At 44.8% G+C, this 27050-nt stretch overlaps 1 protein-coding gene across 1 annotated transcript; it reads right to left on the bottom strand.

Annotated features, from left to right (window-relative positions):
* Positions 1-10289: 10289 nt before the first annotated feature.
* On the bottom strand, positions 10290-23550 carry LOC126209937 (B-cell lymphoma/leukemia 11A). The gene is made up of 6 exons (XM_049939054.1): positions 23080-23550; positions 19588-19695; positions 15645-16352; positions 11653-12428; positions 11454-11613; positions 10290-11396 (listed from the first exon to the last, which is right to left on the bottom strand). Exons 1-6 carry the CDS (start codon positions 23548-23550, stop codon positions 10290-10292), a joined length of 3330 nt encoding a protein of 1109 aa, XP_049795011.1.
* Between the last annotated feature and the right edge of the window lie 3500 nt (positions 23551-27050).

Raw genomic sequence — 27050 nt, 5'->3', positions numbered from 1 at the left:
AGGAGGAAATGGGTCCCGTGTGAACTGAAACCAAGAGACGTTGAACGGCGTTTGTGTTTGTGAACAGTTGCTTCAGAGGCAAAATCGGAAGGGATTTCTGCATCGCATTGTGACTGGGGCCGGAAAATGGGTTTATTGCGATAACCCTAAACGCAAAAAAAATCATGAGGATATCCCGGCCATGCTTCCACGTCGACGGCCAAACCGAATATTCACGGCTCCAAGATCATGCTCTGCATTTGGTGGGACCAGCTCGGCGTCGTGTACTATGAGGTGTTAAAACCAAGTGAAACAATCACAGGTACTTGTTATCGAACGCAATTAAAGCGTTTGAGCAGAGCATTAAAAGACAATCGGCCGCAGTACAGCGAGAGGCACGATAAAGTGATTTTGCAGCACGACAACGCTCGACCCCACGTTGCAAAAGCGGTCAAAACGTACTTGGAAACGTTAAAATGGGAAGTGCTAATGTATTATACAGACATTGCTCCCTCTGACTATCACCTGTTTAGATCAATGGCGCATGGCCTGGCTGACCAACACTTCTGATCTCATGAAGATGTCACAAATTGGATCGATTCGTGGATCGCTTCAAAAGAGGAACAATTTTTCCACGCGGGATTCGTACACTGCCCGAAAGATGGGAGAAAGTAGTGGCCAGCGAGGGAAAATACTTTGGATGATATATGCGTAACCAATTTGTTTTAATAAAGCCTCAAATGTTGGGGAAATACGGCGGAAGCAAAGTTGTACACCTTGTACATTTAAACTGTAATAATAATTTGTCGCCGTGACGCTCATTTAAATTTGTGTCTCAAGTTCTTTATAGTTTTATTAAAAATTTTCTGCAGTGAATGTTTATGGAACTAATTAGTGCTTCTAAATGGATATGTTTTTTAACTCTACATTAGCTGAAATTGCGACTGGTTTGTAAAATTATGGTTCGTTCATCAGTTATACCAATCTCCTGTAGCCTCTGGCTGACCATAGTGAGATACACTCCTGGAAATTGAAATAAGAACACCGTGAATTCATTGTCCCAGGAAGGGGAAACTTTATTGACACATTCCTGGGGTCAGATACATCAAATGATCACACTGACAGAACCACAGGCACATAGACACAGGCAACAGAGCATGCACAATGTCGGCACTAGTACAGTGTATATACACCTTTCGCAGCAATGCAGGCTGCTATTCCCCTATGGACACGATCGTAGAGATGCTGGATGTAGTCCTGTAGAACGGCTTGCCATGCCATTTCCGCCTGGCGCCTCAGTTGGACCAGCGTTCGTGCTGGACGTGCAGACAGCGTGAGACGACGCTTCATCCAGTCCCAAACATGCTCAATGGGGGACAGATCCGGAGATCTTGCTGGCCAGGGTAGTTGACTTACACCTTCTAGAGCACGTTGGGTGGCACGGGATACATGCGGACGTGCATTGTCCTGTTGGAACAGCAAGTTCCCTTGCCGGTCTAGGAATGGTAGAACGGTGGGTTCGATGACGGTTTGGATGTACCGTGCACTATTCAGTGTCCCCTCGACGATCACCAGTGGTGTACGCCCAGTGTAGGAGATCGCTCCCCACACCATGATGCCGGGTGTTGGCCCTGTGTGCCTCGGTCGTATGCAGTCCTGATTGTGGCGCTCACCTGCACGGCGCCAAACACGCATACGACCATCATTGGCACCAAGGCAGAAGCGACTCTCATCGCTGAAGACGACACGTCTCCATTCGTCCCTCCATTCACGCCTGTCGCGACACCACTGGAGGCGGGCTGCACGATGTTGGGGCGTGAGCGGAAGACGGCCTAACGGTGTGCGGGACCGTAGCCCAGCTTCATGGAGACGGTTGCGAATGGTCCTCGCCGATACCCCAGGAGCAACAGTGTCCCTAATTTGCTGGGAAGTGGCGGTGCGGTCCCCTACGGCACTGCGTAGGATCCTACGGTCTTGGCGTGCATCCGTGCGTCGCTGCGGTCCGGTCCCAGGTCGACGGGCACGTGCACCTTCCGCCGACCACTGGCGACAACATCGATGTACTGTGGAGACCTCACGCCCCACGTGTTGAGCAATTCGGCGGTACGTCCACCCGGCCTCCCGCATGCCCACTATACGCCCTCGCTCAATGTCCGTCAACTGCACATACGGTTCACGTCCACGCTGTCGCGGCATGCTACCAGTGTTAAAGACTGCGATGGAGCTCCGTATGCCACGGCAAACTGGCTGACACTGACGGCGGCGGTGCACAAATGCTACGCAGCTAGCGCCATTCGACGGCCAACACCGCGGTTCCTGGTGTGTCCGCTGTGCCGTGCGTGTGATCATTGCTTGTACAGCCCTCTCGCAGTGTCCGGAGCAAGTATGGTGGGTCTGACACACCGGTGTCAATGTGTTCTTTTTTCCATTTCCAGGAGTGTATAAGGCGCATAGGATCAGTTAAGTGAAGCAGGCTACTGCAGGGCCTATCATGTCAGTATGAACCGTGGGCACAGTTGTTTTCCAGTGAATGTAAGCGTGACTCGGCCTGTGCCGAAGAGTGAGAACCAGAGGTGTATATGGGAATAAACAAATCATACAAACAGCAAGAAAAATTAAGGAGTTATCAGAGCTGTGTTGTCTACAATAGAAATTCAGCAGGAATGTGACGTAAGTTTAGAATAGCAGAAGACTTTCTGCTCTGCAGGACTTTCTGATCTGAGCATGCCATCAACGTGTTATGCATGAAAATTGGTATATATGTGTAATTATATCATACCATCCGCTTCCGCTCTTCTTCTGTACATATATTCCAGTTGCTCAAGTTCCTGTACTCATGAACATTGGAAATTAGAAATGTGCGAATACAGTCCTCCATCTCTCCAGTTAGTTTTCTGCCTCTATCATATTAAATTGTTTTCTTGTATTTCACACTTGGATTTACTTATATACTCACTTGTATCTGTACTCCATACACTTTACTCGTAGACTCGGAAGATCTTATACCATTTTTGGCTATCAAACAATTTTTCTGTATTCCTGATTTTCATAATTTTTACATTCTAGCAGTGAAGTCCACATCCTTTGACACCGTTACCTTTTCCGAAAACCAAATGTACATGTAATCTAACTGTCCATGCATGTTTTTCCTGTTTCTCAACATGTTATCTCAGTCAGAGCCTTCATAACACCGAGTACAAGGAGAAAGATATGCAGGCTAGCATTTATTCATAGCAACTTCTTTTGCAACAAACTTTTCTCGAAATCTGACTTCCTTATATTATATTCAAATTATCTATCTCATTATCATTCACTTATAAGTGTTAATGTAACATTTTGATCTAGTTACTACATATTACATGATGGCTGACTGTATACAAATATTTTCTCTGAAAGATATTCTCAGACTTACTCAGCAGAGCTGTGTAAGTAGGAAAGGTCTGTGTAAATGGTTGTAGACATATTCCTCAACATCTGGATGAGTGCTTTCAGATTCCTGTTGGCTGAATGGTGCGCATCTGTCTAATTACTGCTTAGAGGGCACTTCAATAAGCAGATATTCTCCAGTTGCCAATTAAAGAGTCAGAGATTTAATGGAACTTGATTTCAGCTGCAGTGCATCATATTTATTACATCTCAACAGCCCGCATCTCGTGGTCGTGCGGTAGCGTTCTCGCTTCCCACGCCCGGGTTCCCGGGTTCGATTCCCGGCGGGGTCAGCGATTTTCTCTGCCTCGTGATGGCTGGGTGTTGTGTGCTGTCCTTAGGTTAGTTAGGTTTAAGTAGTTCTAAGTTCTAGGGGACTTATGACCACAGCAGTTGAGTCCCATAGTGCTCAGAGCCATTTGAACCATTTGAACATGTCAACAGTAAAAAGATGAACGTGTTGTACTGTAGTAATTATGGCCAATGAAAGATGAGTAAAATGCAAAAAAGTTGTCATTTTTTCTCAAAATATTTTTGCTTCGTGGAGGGATATGTAAAAGTTGACACAGTGAACCATATCAGCTGTAGTGATATCTCACAGCACTTAAGTTACATTGTCAAAGATATAATCAGTGGCTTCTGTCTTCACCATGCAGAGAAGTGTCAGCTGGAAGACGCACTTAGTGAACATTTAAATAGTTCTGAAATTCAAATTACTCTTCACTCTTTATCTTTTAAAACTTTTACTTAAATGTACTCCTGCATGATGTATAATGCTGTTTCCAAGGGTACTGTTCATTTTTTGCAACTTAACTAGTTTTTTGAATTCTACAGTCCTCCTAATTTTCAAACATGCAAAGTTCTCATTCTGTCAATAAAACACATGATAATGTATCTCAGTGCCACCATACAACTGAACTGAATAAAAAATAAATATGGATAAATTTACTGTTTCTCAGATAATAATAGGTGGTCCTAAATTAAGCGACTCACTTAAAATTTCTGAGACATAGTTCTTAAAAATTAGGTATATAAGGTACAGTAAGGGATTATTGCTTCTTAGGTAAGAAGAAAAAGACAACTGAAACACTTGTACATTGTCCTTTAATAAAAACAAATAATTATTCTTGTTTCAATGACAATCATAAATACACATATTCAGTTTCCTGTTCTCCATAGTTCAGTACATAAAATGTACAAATAAATAGTAATAGTGGTAATAATATTAAATAACCATTAAAACAATCAATCTTTGAAACAGAAATTCTGCTAAAATTTAATAAGGAAATCTGTGTCTTTGAAAGACTGTTCATTTTATCATTTTGTGTAACAGACGTGTAGGGTTTCTACATAGAAAAACAATATCTTCCATTCAAGGAAACTAGTGTAGTAAATATAATTTTGGACTTTTTAAAAACTGTCACCCAGTTCCATTAAATTCCTATGTAGAAAATTAAATCTGAGGCTTGGAAAAAGACTTTGCATACACTTTTCTATCTCGAAAATGAAGCTTATGAGAGTGAATACATAGAGATAATGTCGATGAATGCCTGGAGACACGATTCTACAGGAACTGTATAATTCATCCACCAGATTTCTGAAGGTGAACAATTTTAGTCCACACTACTCCAATTTGATTTGTTGTAAAGAAACCACAGTTGTGTTTCTGACTTAGGCAATATCAGTAATTGCTGATATGCCACTTCATTATTAAGATAACACTTCCAAAAAACTTTACACTGATGTATTCACCTAAGTTCCATAGTTTTAAAAATAACCCCAATAATTATTCATATTTTCAAGTTTCATATCCGTGACAGCTATAGGATTCACCATTAGTGTAACTGAGTAAAGCAAATTGTTATATGAAACATTTTTCTACATGTCTCTTACACTAAAGGGAGTAGCTTTTGGTGTTCCAACTAAGGTTAGGAGTGATCCATGACACCTATTCCTCTACAGAGTAATTTAAATAAAAATAATAATAATAACAATAGCATTATGACGTGTCAATATCTGGAAGAGGTCAAACTATTTAGTACATGACATTTAACTTTGGTCAGCATGGCCACTGAAGATTCCATTCACCTTGAAAAGATATTTATATGTTACTGGGGTATTATAGCTACTCTAAATGTGGGAGGAAATACTTGGGATTTAATTTATAAATATATCTGTCATATGTTACATCTGAAACTTTGCAACTTTCTTTCTTCCAAAAGATTGCTGCTACTGGTATCATAATTTTTGTCCTTACAGTCATATATTACCCTGAATAACATTTTACAGTGTTTCACAATAATCGCTTGCAAAGAACAGTGATGACCAAGAGGAGAATGATAAGTTTACTAAAGAACAGCAGAATGCACATAATGTGTGTTTTTATTTGGTATACCCTGTGGGTGGAGTTGTGCTACTGTTTTCCATATATGTATACTGTTCTTTTCTCGAGTAACGTTTCTGTTCTGTGACAAATCATTACTAGGTTCTAGAGCTCCTATAGACTTCTTGATAAAGACACATACACTAACAACGTTTTGATAGTATAAGAATGATATGAAAACAGAAACACTGTTTAAAAATTCCTATGTTCTTCATGATGGCGGCCTTTTTTATGAACTGAGTATATCGGATTAAGAGAAATATGTCTTCATAACTCATTGAGCACTTATACATGTAATAGCTCACATAGTACTGTGAAACTGTTCCTATTATAAAAAAGCACCAATTTTAGGACACAGAAGTGAGCAGTGAGCAAGTTGTGTGAAGCTGCATTATGAGCAGTTGAGATAAATTTGCCATCTGGAAAATTAATTGCAGAAGTAGAAGCAAAATTACTTGATACTGATTATGCAACAAAGTATACAGTGTCAGTGAGATTACTAGGGGAACTACACAGCATGTAGTTTAATGAACGTTCTTTTCCTTATAGCTATTATATAAAGACATGTTTTCAGCTAGACCAAAGCTGAAATGAATTAAAAATTTTATAAAATGTCTTTTTACATAAATTTTCACTTATTGTCTCAATTTACAATGAAAAACCACTTGAAATTACAAATAAAAACCTTGAGCACAGCACATTAAGCATATAGAAATGGAAGATTAGAAATGGTGAACTCTTTCCTTTAAAAATTTCTCCACATGTGTCTTAAAGTGGATATCACAAAGAATAAAAGATGCAGTCAGTAGATAGAATGAGAGGTAATTCATCTTGTTTGAAAATTAAAAATGTTTTCTCTATTGTGTATTATTCATATCTTTTGAACCAGGATCACTTTATAGTAACTTCATTTTTAAGGAGAATGTTTGTTATGTGGTTAAAGTTTTCATTCAGTCACATTAAAGTTTTTGTGTAAGGCAGAAAAAACTTATTAATAGAGAAATAATACAAAAAGTTTACAGATCTTAGATCAATGTCAAATGTGGCACAGAACACTGCTTCTGACATTCAATTGATCTCAAACAATTACAGCTACATATCTCATCATCTTCTAGATTAATTGCGAGTGCCATAGCACAGGTTATCAGTTAGCCCCAAAGATCTGCTGGAAAAAGTAGTTTTTACAGCAGACTTATTCAAGAAACCATTTTATTAAACCGAGTTGTGTAAACGTATTCATTTACTTAATGACTTTCGGTCATAATATGGTGATGTGTTTTAATAGTTACCAGCAAATTATATACCTACATATTTACAGATTGCAAAATTGGAAATGATTACAGAATTTTATCTCATTTTGTGAAATATCTTTCTAAGAAAGTATTATTAGTTTAAAGCTTATACTCCAGCTAAATATTTAAAAATAAAGAAAAATCTCATTGTGAATATGTCACTTCTAATTGTCAGAGCACAGTGCAACTTTCACAGAATTATTGAATGTTTCTGCTACAATAAAACCTACATTTTCATGGATCTTTGGAGTGAACTGACATTCGTGGCTGTAACAAATTAACTGTGGTAGAAAAATAAAGTAATGACCCTACACTGTTCATATATCCTGAGTTAGGAATAGGGCAACAATGAGCACAGTTTGGACAATAAAGGCTGACTGCAGTCAAACTCCATCTAAAATATATAAGACTACACATTCCTTGACAAGTCATTTTCAACTGCCTATTAGATGAATTTCTGCCTACAGTAACATCATATGATGTTGCGCATCACATACATTCAAGGCTCCAACAAGTTAACTGTACACAAATACTTGTGTTGCATAATGATGCAACATATAATGATACAGTAATAAGTCAAGATTCATCAGTTAAAGTACTGAAAATGACTATTCAGGGAAACTGGTGTAGTCACATAGATATAAGACATTTGCATGAATTATAATTAGGTCTTGAACAAAAATTAGAAAAAGAGAATGCCATCAAATAATGCATACAGTGAAAAAGTCAATTATTCCACACAATACTGTTAAAATTCAGTTCCTCAGTAACTTCAGATATTTAAATATCAGTGATGTAATCATACTACAAATGCATTAATGAAAGAGTGAAATTTTTTGGCAGTTTTGTGAACTCATTTGTCTTTTATACGCAGGAATTAATATCATGGCAATATTTCAATTCTGTAAAGAGTACAAGTATTTTATTTCTGAGCAGTCTTGTGGTCAGTTGATTCACATATCACCAACAGTTAAATTTTCAGCTGGTGATGTGTGTGTCTATATCATTGACTTCTTGGAATGTACAGTGAATAACTTCAGGTAAGATCCTAAATATGGTAGCTTCTGGAATGGCTGTGTCTGTAAATGTTGCTACACCTATTAGGAACATATAGTTCATCTTCATTGACTAATTACATGTTGATAATGAAAATAAAATGTTTCAGAATAGTAGAAAAATTAAATAATCACTCAGACCCTAATGTTATCTACTAAATACAAATATTTTCAGAAGTGGTTAGTGTAGCATACATTATTTCTCATAATCCATCACTCAAGAGGAAAATATTTTTGGTAAGCAACCTCAGTTATTTGGAATAAATATTATAATAATATGTATATAGTGAAATTATTTTTCAGTCTTTCTCATTCAAATGTAAATCAAGGCCATCCACTCAGATCTAGCTTTCACCTTTAACACATGCTCATTTTTCTCCAAGAATGAGAACTCACATAAGAAACAAAACAGTGTCATACCACAAGCTCATGCTAGAGATACAAACAACAAGAACCCCAACATAAGTTTAAAATAACATAGGTCGTAATAATCACCCCAAAAATCTTTAATTTCGAATATAATATATTATAATAATGATGATTATATCATTAATGATATTAATATTCTACATAGGATACCAATATGTATTTGTCTACAAACGAGTTATTGAAACATGTTTACACTTTACACAAATGCTTTGGTATCAGTTACACTCATTTTACTGATCATATAATACAAAAAATAGGAAGATGTCCGTTTCATCCTTCTCACTAGTTTCAGTTATTTGTTATGGAACTTTCTCGAATAGAACGCAGTTTTTCACCTGAAGATTCTTTCTGAGGAAACTTTGCACGTTATTTCCACTTTCAGTCTGATACATTTCGTACTTGCGCAGCTAAGCATGCCGAAAGTGTGCAGTATCGTCCACTGACAACAATGGCTAAATGTCTTGAGCCGCATACGGTGCGTTTGGGGAAAAACTCACAAATACCAGATCTGAATGTTTCTGTTATTTCTTCATTTCTCTTGGCATTTACAGACACAATAATAATGTACATTCCACGGAATTACGAAACTATCCTTGTCTGAAATTCAACAAAGTGAAATTCAGAGATGCACATGTCTCTTTTTTTGGCCAAACCTGACCATGGGGAGGTTTCCCGCCACTAGGAACTTAGGTACTCTGCAGTCAGACACAGGTACGCTGTGGGAGGAGAATGTGGGTGATTTACCTGATAACCACCCATTGATTAAGGAAATGGGATTAGCGGTAACTGTGTTGTATGAAGAGATAGGTGGAATGTTTGAAATTTACTGCTGTGTTAATGCTGCAAATAGCTTTCAGTGTCATATCTGCATATCACTTATTTGCCCTGAGTAAGGACAGAAATAGAACATAATTATACTGGTTAGTACGTGTATTGGGAATCTGAATCTGAAGGCAGGGAAACAGAAATGGCAAGGGTTCAAGATGCATGACGAGCAAGGATGGCGAGTTGACAAGACTTGAACAATAAAGTACGGAAACTGTAAGGGTGAAGAGGATATGATGCTGGAGGTTAGTCCAGGATTCAGGAAATGATATAAATCTGAAAAGAAAGAATTTGGTTCAGCAATATTATTTGCAATGAATAATCTTAGGGAAGTTCAAGTAGTTTCAAGAAGACTTCAGGGAGTTGGAGAGAAGAATAGTTGTTTAGGGAGCTGTAAGGAGGCAAAAGTGGTGTGTGTGTGAGTAAATCAGGCTCGAGGGACGGTGTACTGCTGTAGCACCGAATCCACTGCAGCCCCACATTCTAAGGATAATACGGTCTGAAGAAATGAGCGGCTGCCGAGAAGGGGACAACATCTTCGAGACGCTGTCCAAATTCGGAGAGCTGTGGGAACACTGGAGACGGCTGCTGGTGATGGTGGTGAGGCTGCTGGAGGAGTGACTGGTGCGGCAGAGGGTGTGGTGGCAGTGGAGACGGTGCCGCAAAATGAGGATTGTGTGGGTGGTGGTGAGAGGACAGCACTGCTGCGAAGCTGCTGGCAGCCGGCCTGCGACCCCTCCTGGCGCCCCGGCCACCGCGCCCCCAGCCGACGAGCGCAGGGGCGTGGGGGGCAGCATGCGGGGGCGGCAGGAGGGAGGCCGACTCTCAGTAGATGCTCTGCGGCGGCGGCAGCGGCAGCGGCGGCGGGGGCACGTGGCGGAACCCTCCCCACGGGAAGAGTCATGTGGCGTCCTTGGTGGCGGAGGCGGACGAGTCGCCGGTGTCGTCCCCGACCAGCGGCAGGTGTCCGCCCCCGGCGGCCGCCGCCGCCGCCGCTGCCGCCGCCGCCGCGGCTGCCGCTGCCGCTTTGCTGTTCTGGTTCACCACGCACTTGCGCATGTGCTTCTCGAGCGTCGACGGCACAGAGAAGGGCATCTCGCAGAAACGGCAGCGGTACACGTCCTTGCCCAGGCGGCCGTGCGTCTTCATGTGGCGCGTCAGCTTGGACGACTGGGCACACGCGTACGAGCACAGTTCGCACTTGTAGGGCTTCTCTCCCGTGTGCGAGCGCCGGTGCACGGTCAGGTTGCTGCAGTTCTTGAACACCTTGCCGCAGAACTCGCAGGTGTCATTGCGGCGCGTGTCCTTCTTGAGGGACTGCTGCTGCTGTTGCTGCTGCTGCTGGGCGGCGACTGCGGCGGCGGCCGCTGCCGCAGCCGACGTGGGAGGCAGGCCCAGGTTTAGGGCCGCGGCGAGGGTGGACGGGCTGGGCCCGGACTTGCCCACCTTGAGCAGCGAGTCCTTGCGGTGGTGGTTCGCCAGGAGATCCACGGTGTCACCCGCCCCTGCACCGCCGAAGAGGTGGTCGCGGTGGTGGGCTGCTGCTGCCATTGCCGGCAGCCACAGTCCGGCATAGAGTCCGCTGCCCGGACCTTCACCGGCTCGGTCGCTTCGCGCCGGCTGCGACACGGATGACGTGTGGTGGTCCAATTCCAGTTTGATCCTCTTGCTGGCGGCGTCGTAGGCGCCGGCCGACGGCGACGAGGAGTCGAAAGCGGCAGCGGCAGCAGCTGCGGCTGCAGCCGCGCCGAACAGACCGTGAGGGGCTCCCATTAAGTCCAGAGGCGGTTGGCCTGCAGCCATCATATTTTTCGCGAACTCCTCCCGGAATCGCATCGCTGCCGCCGACTTCTCCACAGTGAGGCCATTTTCCTTACTCGTCGCTGACAACAGTGCACTGGTCGACAGGTGTTTTTGGTTGTTGTTGTCCGAAATGAGAGCAGACCGGTGCTGCCCGTGGTGCCCTGCGAGGATCTCCTCTTTCAGCTGCATCAGGCTGTGGGGTGTCTGAGAGTGAGGGTGGTGGTGATGGTGGTGGTGGTTCGGGTGGTGCTGCGAACCGACCACCGACTCCTGCAGCGCCTGCTTGTACGCCTCGCTGTACTGCTGGATGTTGCTCAGGCCGAACTTGTCGATCAGCTCGCCCACGAGTGAACCCTGGTTAGAGATCTTGTCCATCGGCGTGGCCGGCGCGCCAGAGGCGGGCCTCGGGGTCCCCGCACCGCTTCCGGACTTGCCGTCTCCTTGACCGCCACCACCGGACGTGACGTTGCCCGGCGGGGTGGACGACGTCGACTTGGTGGTGAGATCCTCGGGCGCGTCACCGTCCCCGTCCCCGAGGTCGTCGTCGTCCAGGTCGTCTTCGTCCTCCTCCTCCAGCTCCATCTCCTCCTCTTCCTCCTCCTCGTCCTCGTCGTCGTCATCGTCTTCGTCCTCCTCCTCGTCTTCGTCGTCCTCGTCGCCGTCGTCGTCGTCCAGCGCCTCGACGCTCCCCGTGCGCGACGCGTTTTCGGGCGTCGTGTGGTTGCTACCGTTGTTGTTGTTGTTGTGCGAGGTGGCGTCGGGGGCGGAGCCGTCGGAGGCGGCGGCGGCGGCGGCCGCGGCGGCGACCGAGCTGCGCGTGACGCGCGCCAGCGCAGACGCCGAGTGCCGGTGGATCTTCATGTGGCGCTTCAGCTTGGAGGACTGCGTGCACGCGTGGTTGCAGACGGCGCACTTGTACGGCTTCTCGCCCGTGTGGGTGCGCCGGTGCACTATCAGGTTGCTCTGGAAGCGGAACTTCTTGCCGCAGAACTCGCAGGCGCGCACTGCGTCCGGCCCCGGAGAGCCGGGCTCGGCGGACGGTGTGAGGGGCCCGCTCTGCGCGACGCCGCCGTCGGCGGGGGCGGCGCCACCGGCGTCGTCGGGGGCGGCTGTGCCCGAGTCCGAGGGCGTCGGCGCCGGGCCCGTGGGCGGCGTCCGCGGAGACGAGGGTCGCGGTGTGGGCGTTCCGGGCGCCGGCTGCTGGTCGCTGCCTGCCGAGGGCGGCGTCTGCTGCTGCTGCGGGCAAAGTCCAAGCTGTCTAAACTCTGTATGGTGCTGGAAATGTGTCACTTTGTCCATTATAATTATCGGGGCTGTTATGCCGTGGTCGGTTGATGAATTCTGTGTCAATTCCCAACGTTTTGTCTCCGACTGCGGAAGACATCTTCAAGGGGGTCCGTAGCTCTATGGAAGGTCGACGACGGACAGCGGCCAATTGCACTGACGTTTTCAAAACACGTGACGTCACGCCGCGGCGCAGGAACGCGCGGACACGGAATTTAGCAGCAGTCAGTAGCCAGCCAGTGGGTGTGTTGGACCTTCCATCGAGCTACGGACCCCCTTGAAGATGTCTACTGCAGCCGGAGACGGAACGTTGGGAATTGACACAGAATTCATCAACCAACCATGGCATAACAGTCCGGGTAATTATAATGGACATGATATTTCCGGCCGTGAAAGTCTAAATTTTTATATACCACTGTACCTATCCTACATTAAAATGTGTACTCGGGCTCCTAATAATACGGCACGAGCTTCACAAATTACTAGTTTCAGCTAGTGGCAATCTCAATGTTAATTGTAGTGCAAAGTATGTCGTCACGTTTTTCGTCAAATGTCTTAGAGGAACGTTCCTCTAGAACAGGGGTGTCGACCTTGCTGCCCACAGGCCGAATGCGGCTCAAAGCAAGTACCAGTGTGGCCCGAGAAGTGAGTATCTGTCACGCGACAGGTAATAATAATAAAAAGAAAAAAATCCATGAAATACCGTGTATGAAATTACGTAAAGTTACGATAAATTGAATATTTTCAGTCTGAAACTCCCTCCACATGGTCCTATTCTCTCACTGGTCCATCCCGTTCTTAAAACTGCTGTTTTTCTCATAACCGGCCAACCCGTCAGCCGTCAGACGCGCTGGTCTGTTAGCTTACGGCCACTTAAATTGCAACTGCTAAGCTAAGACATAATCCTAAAGATGGAATGAAATACACAGCCATACTTTTCGATCTGGTGCTCGAACTGGAAAGTCGATTTCAAGACTTTCGAAAAAGTAATTAAAATTTTCATATTTATGTGACACCTTTCACAAACAATATAAATACGTTGCCAGAAGATTTTCAGAGGAAATGTATAGACTTACAGTCTGACATTAAAAAAAAAGAAAGATTTCATCACGTATCGTTGTTAGACGTTTAGAAATCATACTAGCCCAAGACACAACGTCCCCTGCAGCACAGTCATGCGTTACATATATATCATTTTCGTTTAGAAGCACGTACGTTTCTGAACAATTATTTTCAAGAATAAAGCACACAAAGAGTAAAAATAAAACCGAAATCTCAGATGCACGCCTTCAGAACATAGTGGAAATCTTTCTAAAGCCAAGATCGCATAACTGTTTTGTTATTTTCAAAATCCGGTTTCGACAGACTTCACCTTTAGGTTTTCAAAATTTTGTTACGGAACGTAGTCATATTGTGTTGGAACGTCATGCCAAGTTGCCATGATATTGGATAAAATGTAACATATAGGGGAAATAAAGTGGCAACTTGGTATGAGGTTCCAACTCTCAATGACCAAGTTTTGTAACAAAAATTTTGAAGACCTGAAGATCACAGCAAACTCTGTTGAAAGCGTTTGTTGAAAATAAAGAAATATTTATGCGATCTAGGCTTTATAAAGTTTTTAACCAAGTAAAACAGACGGCTCTGCTTCATTTCTCAACATGAGAAATTTGAATCATCTGGAGAACAACCTGAGAATTGCAACTACTTTAATTGAATCTGGTACTTGAGTTTCCAGACTACAAAGTTAAATATCACATTAATTCTATGATTTCTAATTAATTATATATAAAATTATTAAGGAATTCTCATGTTTAAAATATCACATTAACTATACTATGTGCAGCCCAAAACTACTCGTCTTCTGCCAGTGCGGCTCCATGTTGGCTAAAAGCTCTGACACGCCTGCTCTAGAGACTATACAGTCGATATTATTCCGAATTTTCATAGCCAAGCCAAGAGGCAGAAAAGGTCAAATGTTGTATCAAACGGACCACTGTAAGGTCTAGTGTTGCCAAAAGTGTTTTATTGCTTGACAGTATTCAGCGTAATTAAGCTAAATTTAATTAGCGATGGAAGGAAAAATAAAGTTTACGACTCCTGATAGCCAAATGAAGAGACGGATATGGCGAATGGTGTGTCAAAAAGACCAGTGGGACGTCTACTTTTACAAAAACAAAGTTTGAAATGCTATACAGTAATCAGAAAAATTAAGAAAATTTGATTAGTGGTTTGAGGGAAAGCTGAAATATTTCAGTATTAGGTACTGCTAGCTACAAAAATAAAGTGTCGGAAAGTTCATCTCTTTGAGGCATAGCTATTGTGCGAATAAAAAATTGCTGTTTTATTTAAGCGTCAATAATAATATTGAAATAAAAAAATTGATAAACCGATCAAATGTTTTTTGAATTGAGTAACTGAAAAGTAAGAAATAAGATAGATTAGAGGAACATTTGAAGCACTTCTGAATAATGCTCGAAATTATACGCATTATGTTTTTCACGTTTTCTTTCTTCCCGAGGTATGGAAAATACAGAGCTTTCAGTTGAAGAAATGTGTCTCACGGTACCGAAGACGGACTACCGCTCATGGCTCATAAGGTATTTTAGAGCTCATATTAACTGGACATTTTCTTTTTGTCCAAAGTACCCATGTTTGCATTTTTCTAGCGACCAACACTCTGAAGCCGTTTCTTCAATTTCCTGAGGGTAGCACAAGCGTGTACGGCTGGCCGGCATGGGGGAGATGGGACAGGTTTGCACGACGTTGTTTCGATGATGACGGAAGCCTCGCCCAAAGACTCACCGTGCTTTTGTTCACTGCCAGGTCTCCGTAGACATTCTTCAAGCACTTATATCTGCAATGCTCTGGTTTTCTGCCAAAAGGAACTCAATGACAGCTCTATACTTGGAACGCACGTCCGCTACAGACACCATTCTGAAGGCTGTGTATGGCTCCACCATCTATTGGGACCTCATGAAAATATAGGAGCTGAAATGGGAATATTCCACGATGCCCCACAACAAATTCCGCATTTGTTGAATCGAAATTCGCAGAGAATAAAGTGTCGCATCACTTTTTTGAACGTCTCTCGTACATGAGTAGAAAAATATGTATTATAATGGACGTTTCTCTAAGCTACACTGGCAGAAATCAGTAAGAGCGTACCTTTTCAAGAGACAGCGCGAGAGGTGACGAAGCGTCGGCAGGGCTGGTGGTGTGTCCTGTGGGGGCGGCGCAGGTAGATGGAATGCAGGTGGAGGCGGTGGGCACGGTAGAGGTGGAGGAGGACATGGGGGGCAGTGACGGGGGCGGCGTGGCGTGCCGCTGCTGGGGGTGGTGTGGGGGTGGGCTGCCAAAGGGCGGCGTCAGCATCTGCTTGCGCGGCGAGGGCGACGTGGCCAGGCCGCCTCCGCCTCCGGCGCCGCCCCCGGCCCCCGGGCTGGTGGTGCCGGCCAGCTGTCGCAGCCTCTGCGAGTAGAAGTCGAGCGTGGGCGGCGCCGCCTCCCGTCCCCCTGCGCCGGGCACGGCCGCGGTCGCCGCAGCCACGGCCGCCGCTATCCTGTCCAGCGGCTGCGCCGACGGCGCGAACGCCGACGCGACGAGCGACGAGACGGCCGACGGCGACGGGGAGCTCGTCGACGAGGAGGAGGCGGCGGCGGCTGCGACGGCGGCGGCGGCGGCGGCCAGCGGGTTGAGGCGCAGCTGCTCCTGCACCAGCTGCTCCATACTACGGAAGTGGTGGCTCGGCGTTGACGGTGCAGACGCCGACGGCGCCGCCGGGTCGTGGTGCGGTAGCGGGGGTGGCGGGGGCGGAGGCAGGCTAGAAGGCCGCGCGAACAGGCCCGCCGGGAAGGGGTGCGTCGTCCCCGGAACCTGCGCATGAGAATAATCATCACACACAAGAAAAAAAGTTGATTTCTTTAGGATCTAATTTCGTACATCTGTTGAAAAGAATTTCAACACAAATGGTGACACTGTCACCGCTGTTGGTTAAATCAAAGAAGACAGCGACTGTATCAGTAAGTAAAACTATCCTCAGTCTGAAGGTTGCTTTGAATGCCAAAGTGCATGATTATGCATTATCCTATTGGTAATAGCATGCAGTTCCCTTTCTCCAACCACTGAACCCAGCTGGACCACATGTCCCACAAATAACGACAATTCTGCTGTGATTTGCCCGACACTGTTGTTTTGCTGCAGACGAGGTGGTGAGAGAAGGATGTGAAGGTTTTAGGGAGGAACTATACTGGGGCAAAAGGGCAGTCTCAGGAGAACAGGACAATATTTGCGAGACGTGTTATAAGGATGAATATGGACACAATGACGAAAAGAGTCCTCATGCCCCTATGAGGATCGAGACCAAAGGAAGGAACGTTCGAGCAGTAAGGACACGCCGACTAATGTACCAGAGGAGAACGAAAGAGATGGTTACTGGGCACTGACAGTGTCATTAGTGCACCAGGCAAGACAGGAGGCTGAAAATTTCGGTAAAAGTGCGACAGAGAAGAATGGAAAATATGAAGACATTATGGCAGGGGTGAACATGATGTGTCTGTTCGTGGTCGCACAGAGGTCGTAACGGGAAATACGAATGCACGAATGACTTATTGAGATCTGATGAAGGTATCGATTCAAATAAGCCTACAGCTACTGCAAGTCGCCTTCTTCCGGTGACGTAATGATGTGGTGTTCGACGTAATAAGATGGCTCTGAGCACTATGGGACTTAACATCTGATGTCATCAGTCCCCTAGAACTTAGAACTACTTAAACCTAACTAACCTAAGGACATGACACACATCCATGCCCGAGGCAGGATTCGAACCTGCGACCGTAACGGTCGCGCGGTACCAGACTGAAGCGCCTAGAACCGCTCGGCCACACCGGCCAGTTCTAAATGCAGGTTGCGGTGGCTGACATACGCAGCGCAGCCTGGAGTGTAGGTTGAATTGGAAGGTGGTAACAAGGTCGTGAGTTGGAGAAGCGAACGAATGTGAACACGAAGTCTTAGTTGTAGTGCAGTATTGATCTGTAGTTTAGTCCAAGGTCTAGGTTGCGTTGAAAGGTGACAGTTTGGTTGAGAACCCAAAACCAATGCGGTACCGAAGACTGCAGTTAATCCAATAGATCACCTTCAAATCTAACTTTCCAAATCAGAGTTTTTACATCCATGTAACACTAGCTTTGCTCAAGATCGACTCCGAATGGTCCTTACGGCAATAGTTAAATTCTGCACGAGACTACTCCTAATCAAGAAAGCTAACCTTCAGATAATGAGTTAAACTAAGGCTAGAGGGGATGAAAATCTTTTAATTTCTTGTGTACTTTGATGTCGTTTTCTTTCATTTGATTATATGGGGAATGTGGCGTACATGTAGAAATACCGGGTGATCAAAAAGTCAGTATAAATTTGAAAACTGAATAAATCACAGAATAAGGTAGCTAGAGAGGTACAAATTGATACACATGCTAGGAATGACATGGGGTTTTATTAGAACCAAAAAAATACAAAAGTTCAAAAAATGTCCGACAGATGGCGCTTCATCTGATCAGAATAGCGATAATTAGCATAACAAAGTAAGACAAAGCAAAGATGATGTTCTTTACAGGAAATGATCAATATGTCCACCATCATTCCTCAACAATAGCTGTAGTCGAGGAATAATGTGAACAGCACTGTAAAGCATGTCCGGAGTTAAGGTGAGGCACTGGGGTCGGATGTTGTCTTTCAGCATCCCTAGAGATGTCGGTCGATCACGATACACTTGCGACTTCAGGTAACTCCAAAGCCAATAGTCGCACGGACTGAGGTCTGGGGGCTTGGGAGGCCAAGCGTGACGATAGTGGCGAGTGAGCACACGGTCATCACCAAAAGACGCGCGCAAGAGATCTTTTAGGCGTCTAGCAATATGGGGTGGAGCGCCATCCTGCATAAACATCGCACGTTCCAGCAGGTGTTTATCAGCCAGGTTGAGGATGATGCGATTCTGTAACATATCGGCTTACCTCTCACCCGTCACGGTAGCAGTTACATAAACTAGAATCACGAGCCATCTGTCGGACATTTTGTGAACTTTGTTTTTTTTCGGTTCTAATAAAAGCAGATGTCATTCCAAACATGTGTGTCAATTTTTACCTCTATGTCTACATTATTCCGTGGTTTTCAAATTTATACTGACTTTTTTATCACCCGGTATATGTTCGAGACGGTATGAAATTTCTCGATAAATGCACTGTTTGTCTGGTTGGAAGCAAATACCCACAGACAGCAGTCTGGGGGACAGGGTGGTGGTGGCAGGGGGGGGGGGGCAATATCCATGGAGTATTTATGCTGTGGTGAAGTGAGAGAGACAACAGATATGCCACAGTGGTAACACTGGTTCCCGTCAGACCACCGAAATTAACCAATGTCAGGCTTGGCTACAACTTTGATCGGTCAATGTCTGTGTCTGCTGAGCGCTGTTGGGAAGTGGGGAGGACTCAACCCTTTTGAGACCAGTTGAGGAACTATGTTCGTGGCTGTTGTCCCTGAAGTTAAAATCTTCTGGGTTATTAGGCCGCGTCATGTTTCTTCTAAAGTGTTCGACGATTCGACCCCTCTGCTGGGATGTTCCTCAGGATCTTTTGGTGTCCACTACTGCTAGAACACTGCTAAGGAAGATCCCAGCCGAGGGGTCTAAACGTCGAAGATTTTAGAAGAAACACGACATGGCCTAATAACCCAGACGATTTTAACATCAGTTGAGGAACTACTTGACTGAGAAGTAGCGGCTCCAGTCACGAAAATGTACAAGGAGAGCGGTGTGCTAATTGCATACCCCATATTATCCGCATCCAGTACTCCTATTGTCTGAGGATGATATGGCTGTCGGTCGGTACAAGTCGGCCTTCTGAATCTTATTTGGAAGGAGATTAGTTTAGTTCGGTGCTGTGAGAGAGAGCAGGCACCATTTCCTGGAAGCACAAGGGCGCTGACTCACCGTCGGTCGCTGGTCCAGGGCCGCCGCCGGCAGCCCCCGCAGGAGGCCACCCACGCCAAACGGGTTGGCGCTGCTGGTGGCGCTGGTGGTGGTGCTGCTGCTGCAGCTGGTGCTGCTGCTGATGCTGATGGTGCTGCTGGAGGAGCAGGCGCTGACTGCTGAGCTGGGCGGCGGCTGCGTACAGGGCAGCCCAAGCAGGGAGGCCGCCTCCACACAGGGGCCCCGGCTGCTGGGGCGCTGAGGGCACACGAGCACAGCGTCTGATTACCCACCTGCTCACTCTGGCCACAAATATTTAAAGTTCTGAGGTGGTCACGCGTTGCAAAGGTGGGTTTGCTGAAGGTCTGGGAAGAATTGTGAGGACATGGAAGCAAGAGGAGATTTTAGAACCAGAAGAAGTCTGTGATAGGGTTGACACTGTAAGAGAAAGAAAAGTTGCTAGTAGAGTGCAGTTGAAAGGAAGAGATGAATCGTGTGATACATATCAAGAAATTCAGTGGAGTAATGACTACTGGAAGGAAGAAATCTGGTGAAAGAATGGAGGGAGTCTGAAATTGTAAGAAGGTTCAGGAAGCATTAGAAGTAAAACCGAAATCATCTAGGGCCCTGCATATATTAGTCTGGATGTCGTAAAGATAGTAGTCAAACTGATATATCAGGTACAGCATTGTGAATAGGAATGGGATAGAGGATTGTCAGTTTTCAGGAAGAAGATACTTAAAGCATTCGAAAGAAAGCCTGAAGAACCGCTGGGACAAGTTTATGATAACTGAAACACTAATGGCCTGCTTTTGATTCAACAGGGACCTTATTGGGAGAGAAAGAATAGATTTAATGGAGAAACGGAGGAAGTGGTATAGCAGAGAATAAAGAGGAGAATGCAGCCAAAACACTTGGTACACTGAAAAGTAAGAGAAGACTGTTAACTGGTATGAAGATGTTGAGGAGAATAGACAGGGTGAGAAGATTGAGACTGAGAAGAAGGAAGAAACAAATCCTCAAAAAAGCAACATATATACCTATGAAGGCCATAACAAAAAGAACTGCAAGTGACATATCAGGAGTGAATATTTGCAATATATGCTGGAACACAATAGTTAGCAACGGATGGGAGAGGAATGCTGAATCTCCAGAACTGGAAGGAACTGAAAGCATGAAAAGGTTGTGCCAGAAAAGATAAAAATTCAGATAATGATGCAATTGCCCAGGACACAACAGGGGTCGTAATGGGAGAGAAAGGAATATTACTCGTATGTCAAACTTAGGCTGCAGAAATAAATCAAGTAGTAATAGATATGAAGAAGAAAAATGTCGTCAAGTTAATAGATGAGACATCAACATCAAAAACATATAGAGGAACAGGTGTCTCACCAGATTTTGTTTGTTTCTTCATTTCATGCATTGACCTGATGGACTAGGCAAGCTGTATACGATCTCGGCACATTGTAGGCCTTGTATCTATTGAGGAAATACCTGTCAAGCGAAGTGTGGACGGAGGCTTCCCATTTGGAAATGTTTTGGAGTAGTTTCCCAATGTAGTACTACCTGTAGTCAAAAGTGGTCTTGAGGTAAGTGAAAGAAAAACAGGTGCTGAGGTATAATTGGGATGCAGAAGTGAAGCGACTGGTCCTGGACAGGGTGCAGGGACCGTCATCCAACTGACAGATGTGAGATCACTATCAGAGGTATGTAGAGGAACAGTTTTCTCGCAATATCTTTTTCTTATACATTTTAGTCTTTGACCTGATGTACTAGACAGGCTAACCGATATCTTTGCCCAATGTACACTTACTATCTTTTTGGGCAATGCCAGCGAACTCGAGTGCTGACTGAAGATATAATTTTGAGAATTTTTGGGATAGTGTCTCCTATTCTTAAGAGGGGTCATATGGATAGAGAAAGAAAATCAGGTGATGAGGTACAATTGGAATGTAGAAACGAAGGAAGAAGATAGAATGAAGGTAACGTCGACAAGCTGATAGATGAGAGATCAACATGAGTAATACATAGAGATACATTTGTATCACGACATTTTGTTTACTTCTACATATAATGCGTTGATGAGATGGGCTAGGAAGGCTGTATGAGATCTCTGCCCATCACAAGCACTGCATATTTTCAAGCAATCCCACTAAAGTGAAGTGTGGACAGAGTTCCCATTTGGCAATGTTTGGGCGTGGTTTCCCATTGTAGTACTACCTGTAGTCAAAAGTGGTCTCATGGTAAGGCAAAGAAAAACAGGTGCTGAGGTATAATTGGGATGCAGAAGTGAAGCGACTGGTCCTGGACAGGGTGAAGGGAATGTCATCCAAATGACAGATGTGAAACCATTACCAGAGGTATGTAGAGGAACAGTTTTCTCACCATATCTTCTTCTTATACATTTTATTCTTTGACCTGATGGTCTAGAGAGGCTAACTGATATCTTGGCCCAATGTACACTTTGTATCTTTTACTCGACTGCTGACTGAAGATATAATTTTGAGAATTTTTGGGATAGTGCCTCCTATTCTTAATAGGGGTCATATGGATAGAGAAAGAAAAGCAGGTGTTGAGGTACAATTGGAATGTAGAAACGAAGTAAGAAGATAGAATGAAGGTAATGTCGACAAGCTGATAGATGAGAGATCAACATGAGTAATACATAGAGATACATTTGTATCACGACATTTTGTTTACTTCTACATATAATGCGTTGATGAGATGGGCTAGGAAGGCTGTATGAGATCTCTGCCCATCACAAGCACTGCATATTTTCAAGCAATCCCACTAAAGTGAGGTGTGGACAGAGAGTTCCCATTTGGCAATGTTTGGGAGTGGTTTCCCATTGTAGTACTACCTTTAGTCAAAAGTGGTCTCATGGTAAGTGAAAGAAAGACAGGTGCAGGGGTATAACTGGGATGCAGAAATGAAGCGATTGGTCCTGGACAGGCTGAAGGGAATGTCATCCAATTGACAGATGTGAGATCACTATCAGAGATATGTAGAGGAACAGTTTTCTCACCATATCTTTTTCTTATTCTTTGACCTAATGGACTAGAGAGGCTAACTGATATCGGCTCAATGTGCACTTGATATCTTTTTGGGCAATAGCAGCGAACTCTAGTGCTGACTGAAGATGTCATTTTGAGAATTTTTGGAATAGTGTCTCCTGTACTTAATAGGGGTTATATGGATAGAGAAAGAAAAGCGGGTGATGAGGTGCAATTGGCATGTAGAAATGAAGCAATTAATATAAGATACAATGAAGGTATGTCAACAAAGTGATGGATGAGAGATCAACAAGAGTAATACAGGAACATTTGTCTCACCACATTTTGTTTACTTCTACATGTAATGTGCTGATGAGATGGGCTAGGAAGGCTGTATGAGATCTCCGCCCATCACAAGCACCGCATATTTTCGAGCAATCCCACTAAAGAGCAATCCCACCACAGTGAGGTGTGGACGGAGGGTTCCCATTTGGGAATGTTTGGAAGTGGGCTCCCAATTCCACTGCTACCTGTAGTCATAAAGGCCTTATGGAAAGAGAAAGAAAAGCAGGTGATGTATACTGTAGAAATAAAGCAATGAGAGAGTGGAGAGGGGAACAGCGCCGAGCGAGTGCGGAGCGGCAGTTACCTGGTGGAGGAGTAGCGGCGAGCCGGTGGTGGTGGTGCTGCTGCAGCTGGAGGGGGGATGGAGGAGAGAGGAGGCGCCGGGCGGGGGCAGGAGGCAGCTTGTGCTCCCGGCGCCTCCCAGCCCGTTTCCCGGCCCGACCGACGAGCAGACGGGCGAGCCCGACGAGGCCGACGAGCCCGACGAGAGCGAGCCGCCCGACGTGTTGGCGGCCGCCGAGCTGCCGCCGGGCACCAGCGACAGCGGCAGCGGCGCGGCGGGCCTCTGCGGCGAGGGCAGGCCCCCGCTCCCGACGCCGACGCCGACGCCGCCCCCGACGAGGCTGGACTCGTAGAGGCGGACGCCGTGGCAGGTCTGGACGTGCTGCACCAGGCGCCACGCGGACTGCAGCCGCAGCTTGCACGTGTAGCACACCAGGCTGGTGGGTTCTGCAGAATACACGGAAACAGCTCCTTCAGTACCCCAGATCCTCATTAATTCCATACACTAACAGCTACCATGTGCAAGTACAGTTCCGGTGCATATTTGTGATCGCCCTAGATTGTGTACATTTCACAGGCTCACTAGATACTGCCAAAGAACAAGTTACAGAGCTAAATGCATCATTTGGAAAAGAAAAAAAAGGAAAGAAATACACATTCACGACAAATAACGCTGACCATCCCCAACTCCAAATTCTTACAATTCATTACTTAATATAATAATTCCAATCCCAAAGGAAGCAGGTGTTGACAGATGTGAAAATTACCGAACTATCAATTTAATAAGTCACAGCTGCAAAATACTAACGCGAAATCTTTACAGACGAATGGAAGAACTGGTAGAAGCCGACCTCGGGGAAGATCAGTTTGGATTCTGTAGAAATGTTGGAACACGTGAGGCAATACTGACCCTACGACTTATCTTAGAAGAAAGATTAAGGAAAGGCAAACCTACATTTCTAGCAATTGTAGACTTAGAGAAAACTTTTGACAATGTTGATTGGATACTCTTTTTCAAATTCTGAAGGTGGCAGGGGTAAAATACAGGGAGCGAAAGGCTATTTACAATTTGTACAGAAACCAGATGGCAGTTATAAGAGTCGAGGGACATGAAAGGGAAGCAGTGGTTGTGAAAGGAGTGAGACAGGGTTGTAGCCTCTCCCTGATGTTATTCAATCTGTATATTGAGCAAGCAGTGAAGGAAACAAAAGAAAAATTCTGAGTAGGTATTAAAATCCATGGAGAAGAAATTAAAACTTTGAGGTTCGCCGATGACATTGTAATTCTGTCAGAGACAGCAAGGGACTTGGAAGAGCAGTTAAACGGGATGGACAGCGTGTTGAAAGGAGGATATAAGATGAACATCAACAAAAGCAAAACGAGGATAATGGAATGTAGTCGAATTAAGTCGGGTGATGCTGAGGGAATTAGATTAGGAAATGAGACACTTGAAGTAGTAAAGGAGTTTCGCTATTTGGGGAGCAAAATAACTGATGATGGTCGAAGTAGAGAGGATATAAAATGTACACCGGCAATGGCAAGGAAAGCGTTTCTGAAGAAGAAAAATTTGTTAACATCGAGTATAGATTTAAATGTCACGAAGTCGTTTCTGAAAGTATTTGCATGGAGTGTAGCCATGTATGGAAGTGAAACGTGGACGATAAATAGTTTAGACAAGAAGAGAATAGAAACTTTCGAAATGTGGTGCTACAGAAGAATGCTGAAGATTAGATGGGTAGATCACATAACTAATGAGGAGGTATTGAATAAAATTGGCGAGAAGAGGAATTTGTGGCACAGCTTGACTAGAAATAGGGATCGGTTGGTAGGACATGTTCTGAGGCATCAAGGGATCACCAATTTAGCACTGGAGGGCAGCGTGGAGGGCAAAACGTAGAGGGAGACCAAGAGATGAATACACTAAGCAGATTCAGAAGGATGTAGGCTGCAGTAGGTACTGGGAGATGCAGAAGCTTGCACAGGATAGAGTAGCATGGAGAGCTGCATCAAACCAGTCTCAGGACAGAAGACCACATCAACAACAACAACATTACTTTATGTATAACGAGCAATACGAAAGAAAATATTCTTTTTTTTATTCTTTAATCCTAAGTGTTCCGACTAGTTTTATGCAGCTCGCCACTAATTTCCTCCTGCGCCAATCTCTTCATCTGAGAGTAGCAATTACAAACTACATTCTCAATTATTTGCTGTATGTAGTCCAATCTCTGTCTTCCTCCATAGTTTTTACCCCCCTAAAGCTCCTTTTAGTACCATGGAACTTATTCCATGAGGTCTTAACAGATGTCCTACCATCCTGTATCTTCTTCTTGTCATTCTTTTCCGTATATTCCTTTCCACGCCGAGTCTGCCGAGAGTCACCTCATTACCGATCAGTCCACCAGATTTTCAATATTCTGCTGTAGCACCGCATCTAAAATGATTCTGTTCTCTTCTGTTCCGGTTTTCCCACAGTCCATGTTTCACTACCATACTGTGCTCCAGATGTGGATTCTCAGAAATTTCTTCCTCAAATTAAGGCTGACATCTGATACTAGTAGATTTCTCTTGGCCAAGTGCGTCCTTTTTGGTAGTGCTAGGCTGCTTCTTATATCCTCCTTGCTACGTCCGTCATGGATTATTTCGCTGCCCAGGCAGCAGAATTCCTTATGTTCGTCTACTTCGTGATTTCCAGTTAGAAATATTATATATGGTTGACGTAAACAGATTTAAGCAGAAATCTTTGTATTGGAACAGAAAAGACGCCATCACACAGTGGTAAGATATGAAACACTGTCTGCAGCGGAAACAGTTAAACTAGGAACATTTCCGATTTTGAAGAACTAGAATGATTTCGAAGAACAATTCTAAGGGAATAGTAATGTCGTGTGACTAGGGCCTCCCATCGGGTAGACCGTTCGCCGGGTGCAAGTCTTTCGATTTGACGCCATTTCGGCGACTTGCGCGTCGATGGGGATGAAATGATGATGATCATTAGGACAACACAACACCAGTCCCTGAGCGTAGAAAATCTCCGACCCAGCCGGTAACCGAACCCGGGCTCTTGGGATTGACAGTCTGTTGCGCTGTCCACTCAGCTACCGGGGGCGGAGAGGAAATAGTAACGCAGAATACAGACTAAGAACAAACAGCGAACTTTACACGAAAATGAGAAACCTAACTGATATTACGAGGAAAATATGGGCGTATGTACTGAACGCATGGTAACAGACTAAGCAAGAATATCTTCAACTTGCTAAACAGCCGCACAGCCTAATTATTACGGGTCAGTAAAACTGACAACGATGTTAAAAACACCTCGATTAGGTCATTGGCATTGTAGATAACACAATAACAAAAAAATGGCTCTGAGCACTAAGGGACTTAACAGCTATGGTCATCAGTCCCCTAGGACTTAGAACTACTTAAACCTAACTAACCTAAGGACATCACACAACACCCACTAATCACGAGGCAGAGAAAATCCCTGACCGCGCCGGGAATCGAACCCAGGAACCGGGGCGTGGGAAGCGAGAACGCTACCGCACGACCACGAGCTGCGGACTAACACAACGACATTTAGAACACAAAAAGCTGGATTTCAGGGATGGAAGAGATCATCAGATGATAGAAAGTGAACCCAGTAAGAAAAGGAACGACACTCTCAAACCTTCGCCATTGCTGAATACAGCCACTTGTGCTGGAGAAACGTCAGAAAAAAAACAGTACATGACGATCGCCAACAGACAGTGTGCCAGAAAGTATGTGGCTTTGATGTTTTAACCAAACCGTCCCTATTAAAAAATTGGAAGTGTTCTTCGTGAGAAATGAATGAAGCATTTCGTAGAGGGCGCGCAGGCGAGCGTACGAAACTGACAATTGAGGGCGTCGTGCTGTTATCTCTGGCTGTTTGCGGCACACACGAGTTGGCTTCCGCACTGTGCGCCGTTTCAGAATTCGCAGAATACACCTGACCATGGCCTGGCGGTTCTA

This window comes from Schistocerca nitens, chromosome 10 (genome assembly GCF_023898315.1).
Source record: "Schistocerca nitens isolate TAMUIC-IGC-003100 chromosome 10, iqSchNite1.1, whole genome shotgun sequence".
In the NCBI taxonomy this organism is placed as follows: Eukaryota; Metazoa; Arthropoda; class Insecta; order Orthoptera; family Acrididae; genus Schistocerca; species Schistocerca nitens.
Note: the sequence above shows the minus strand (reverse complement) of the source record. Positions and strands in the feature narration are given on the sequence as shown.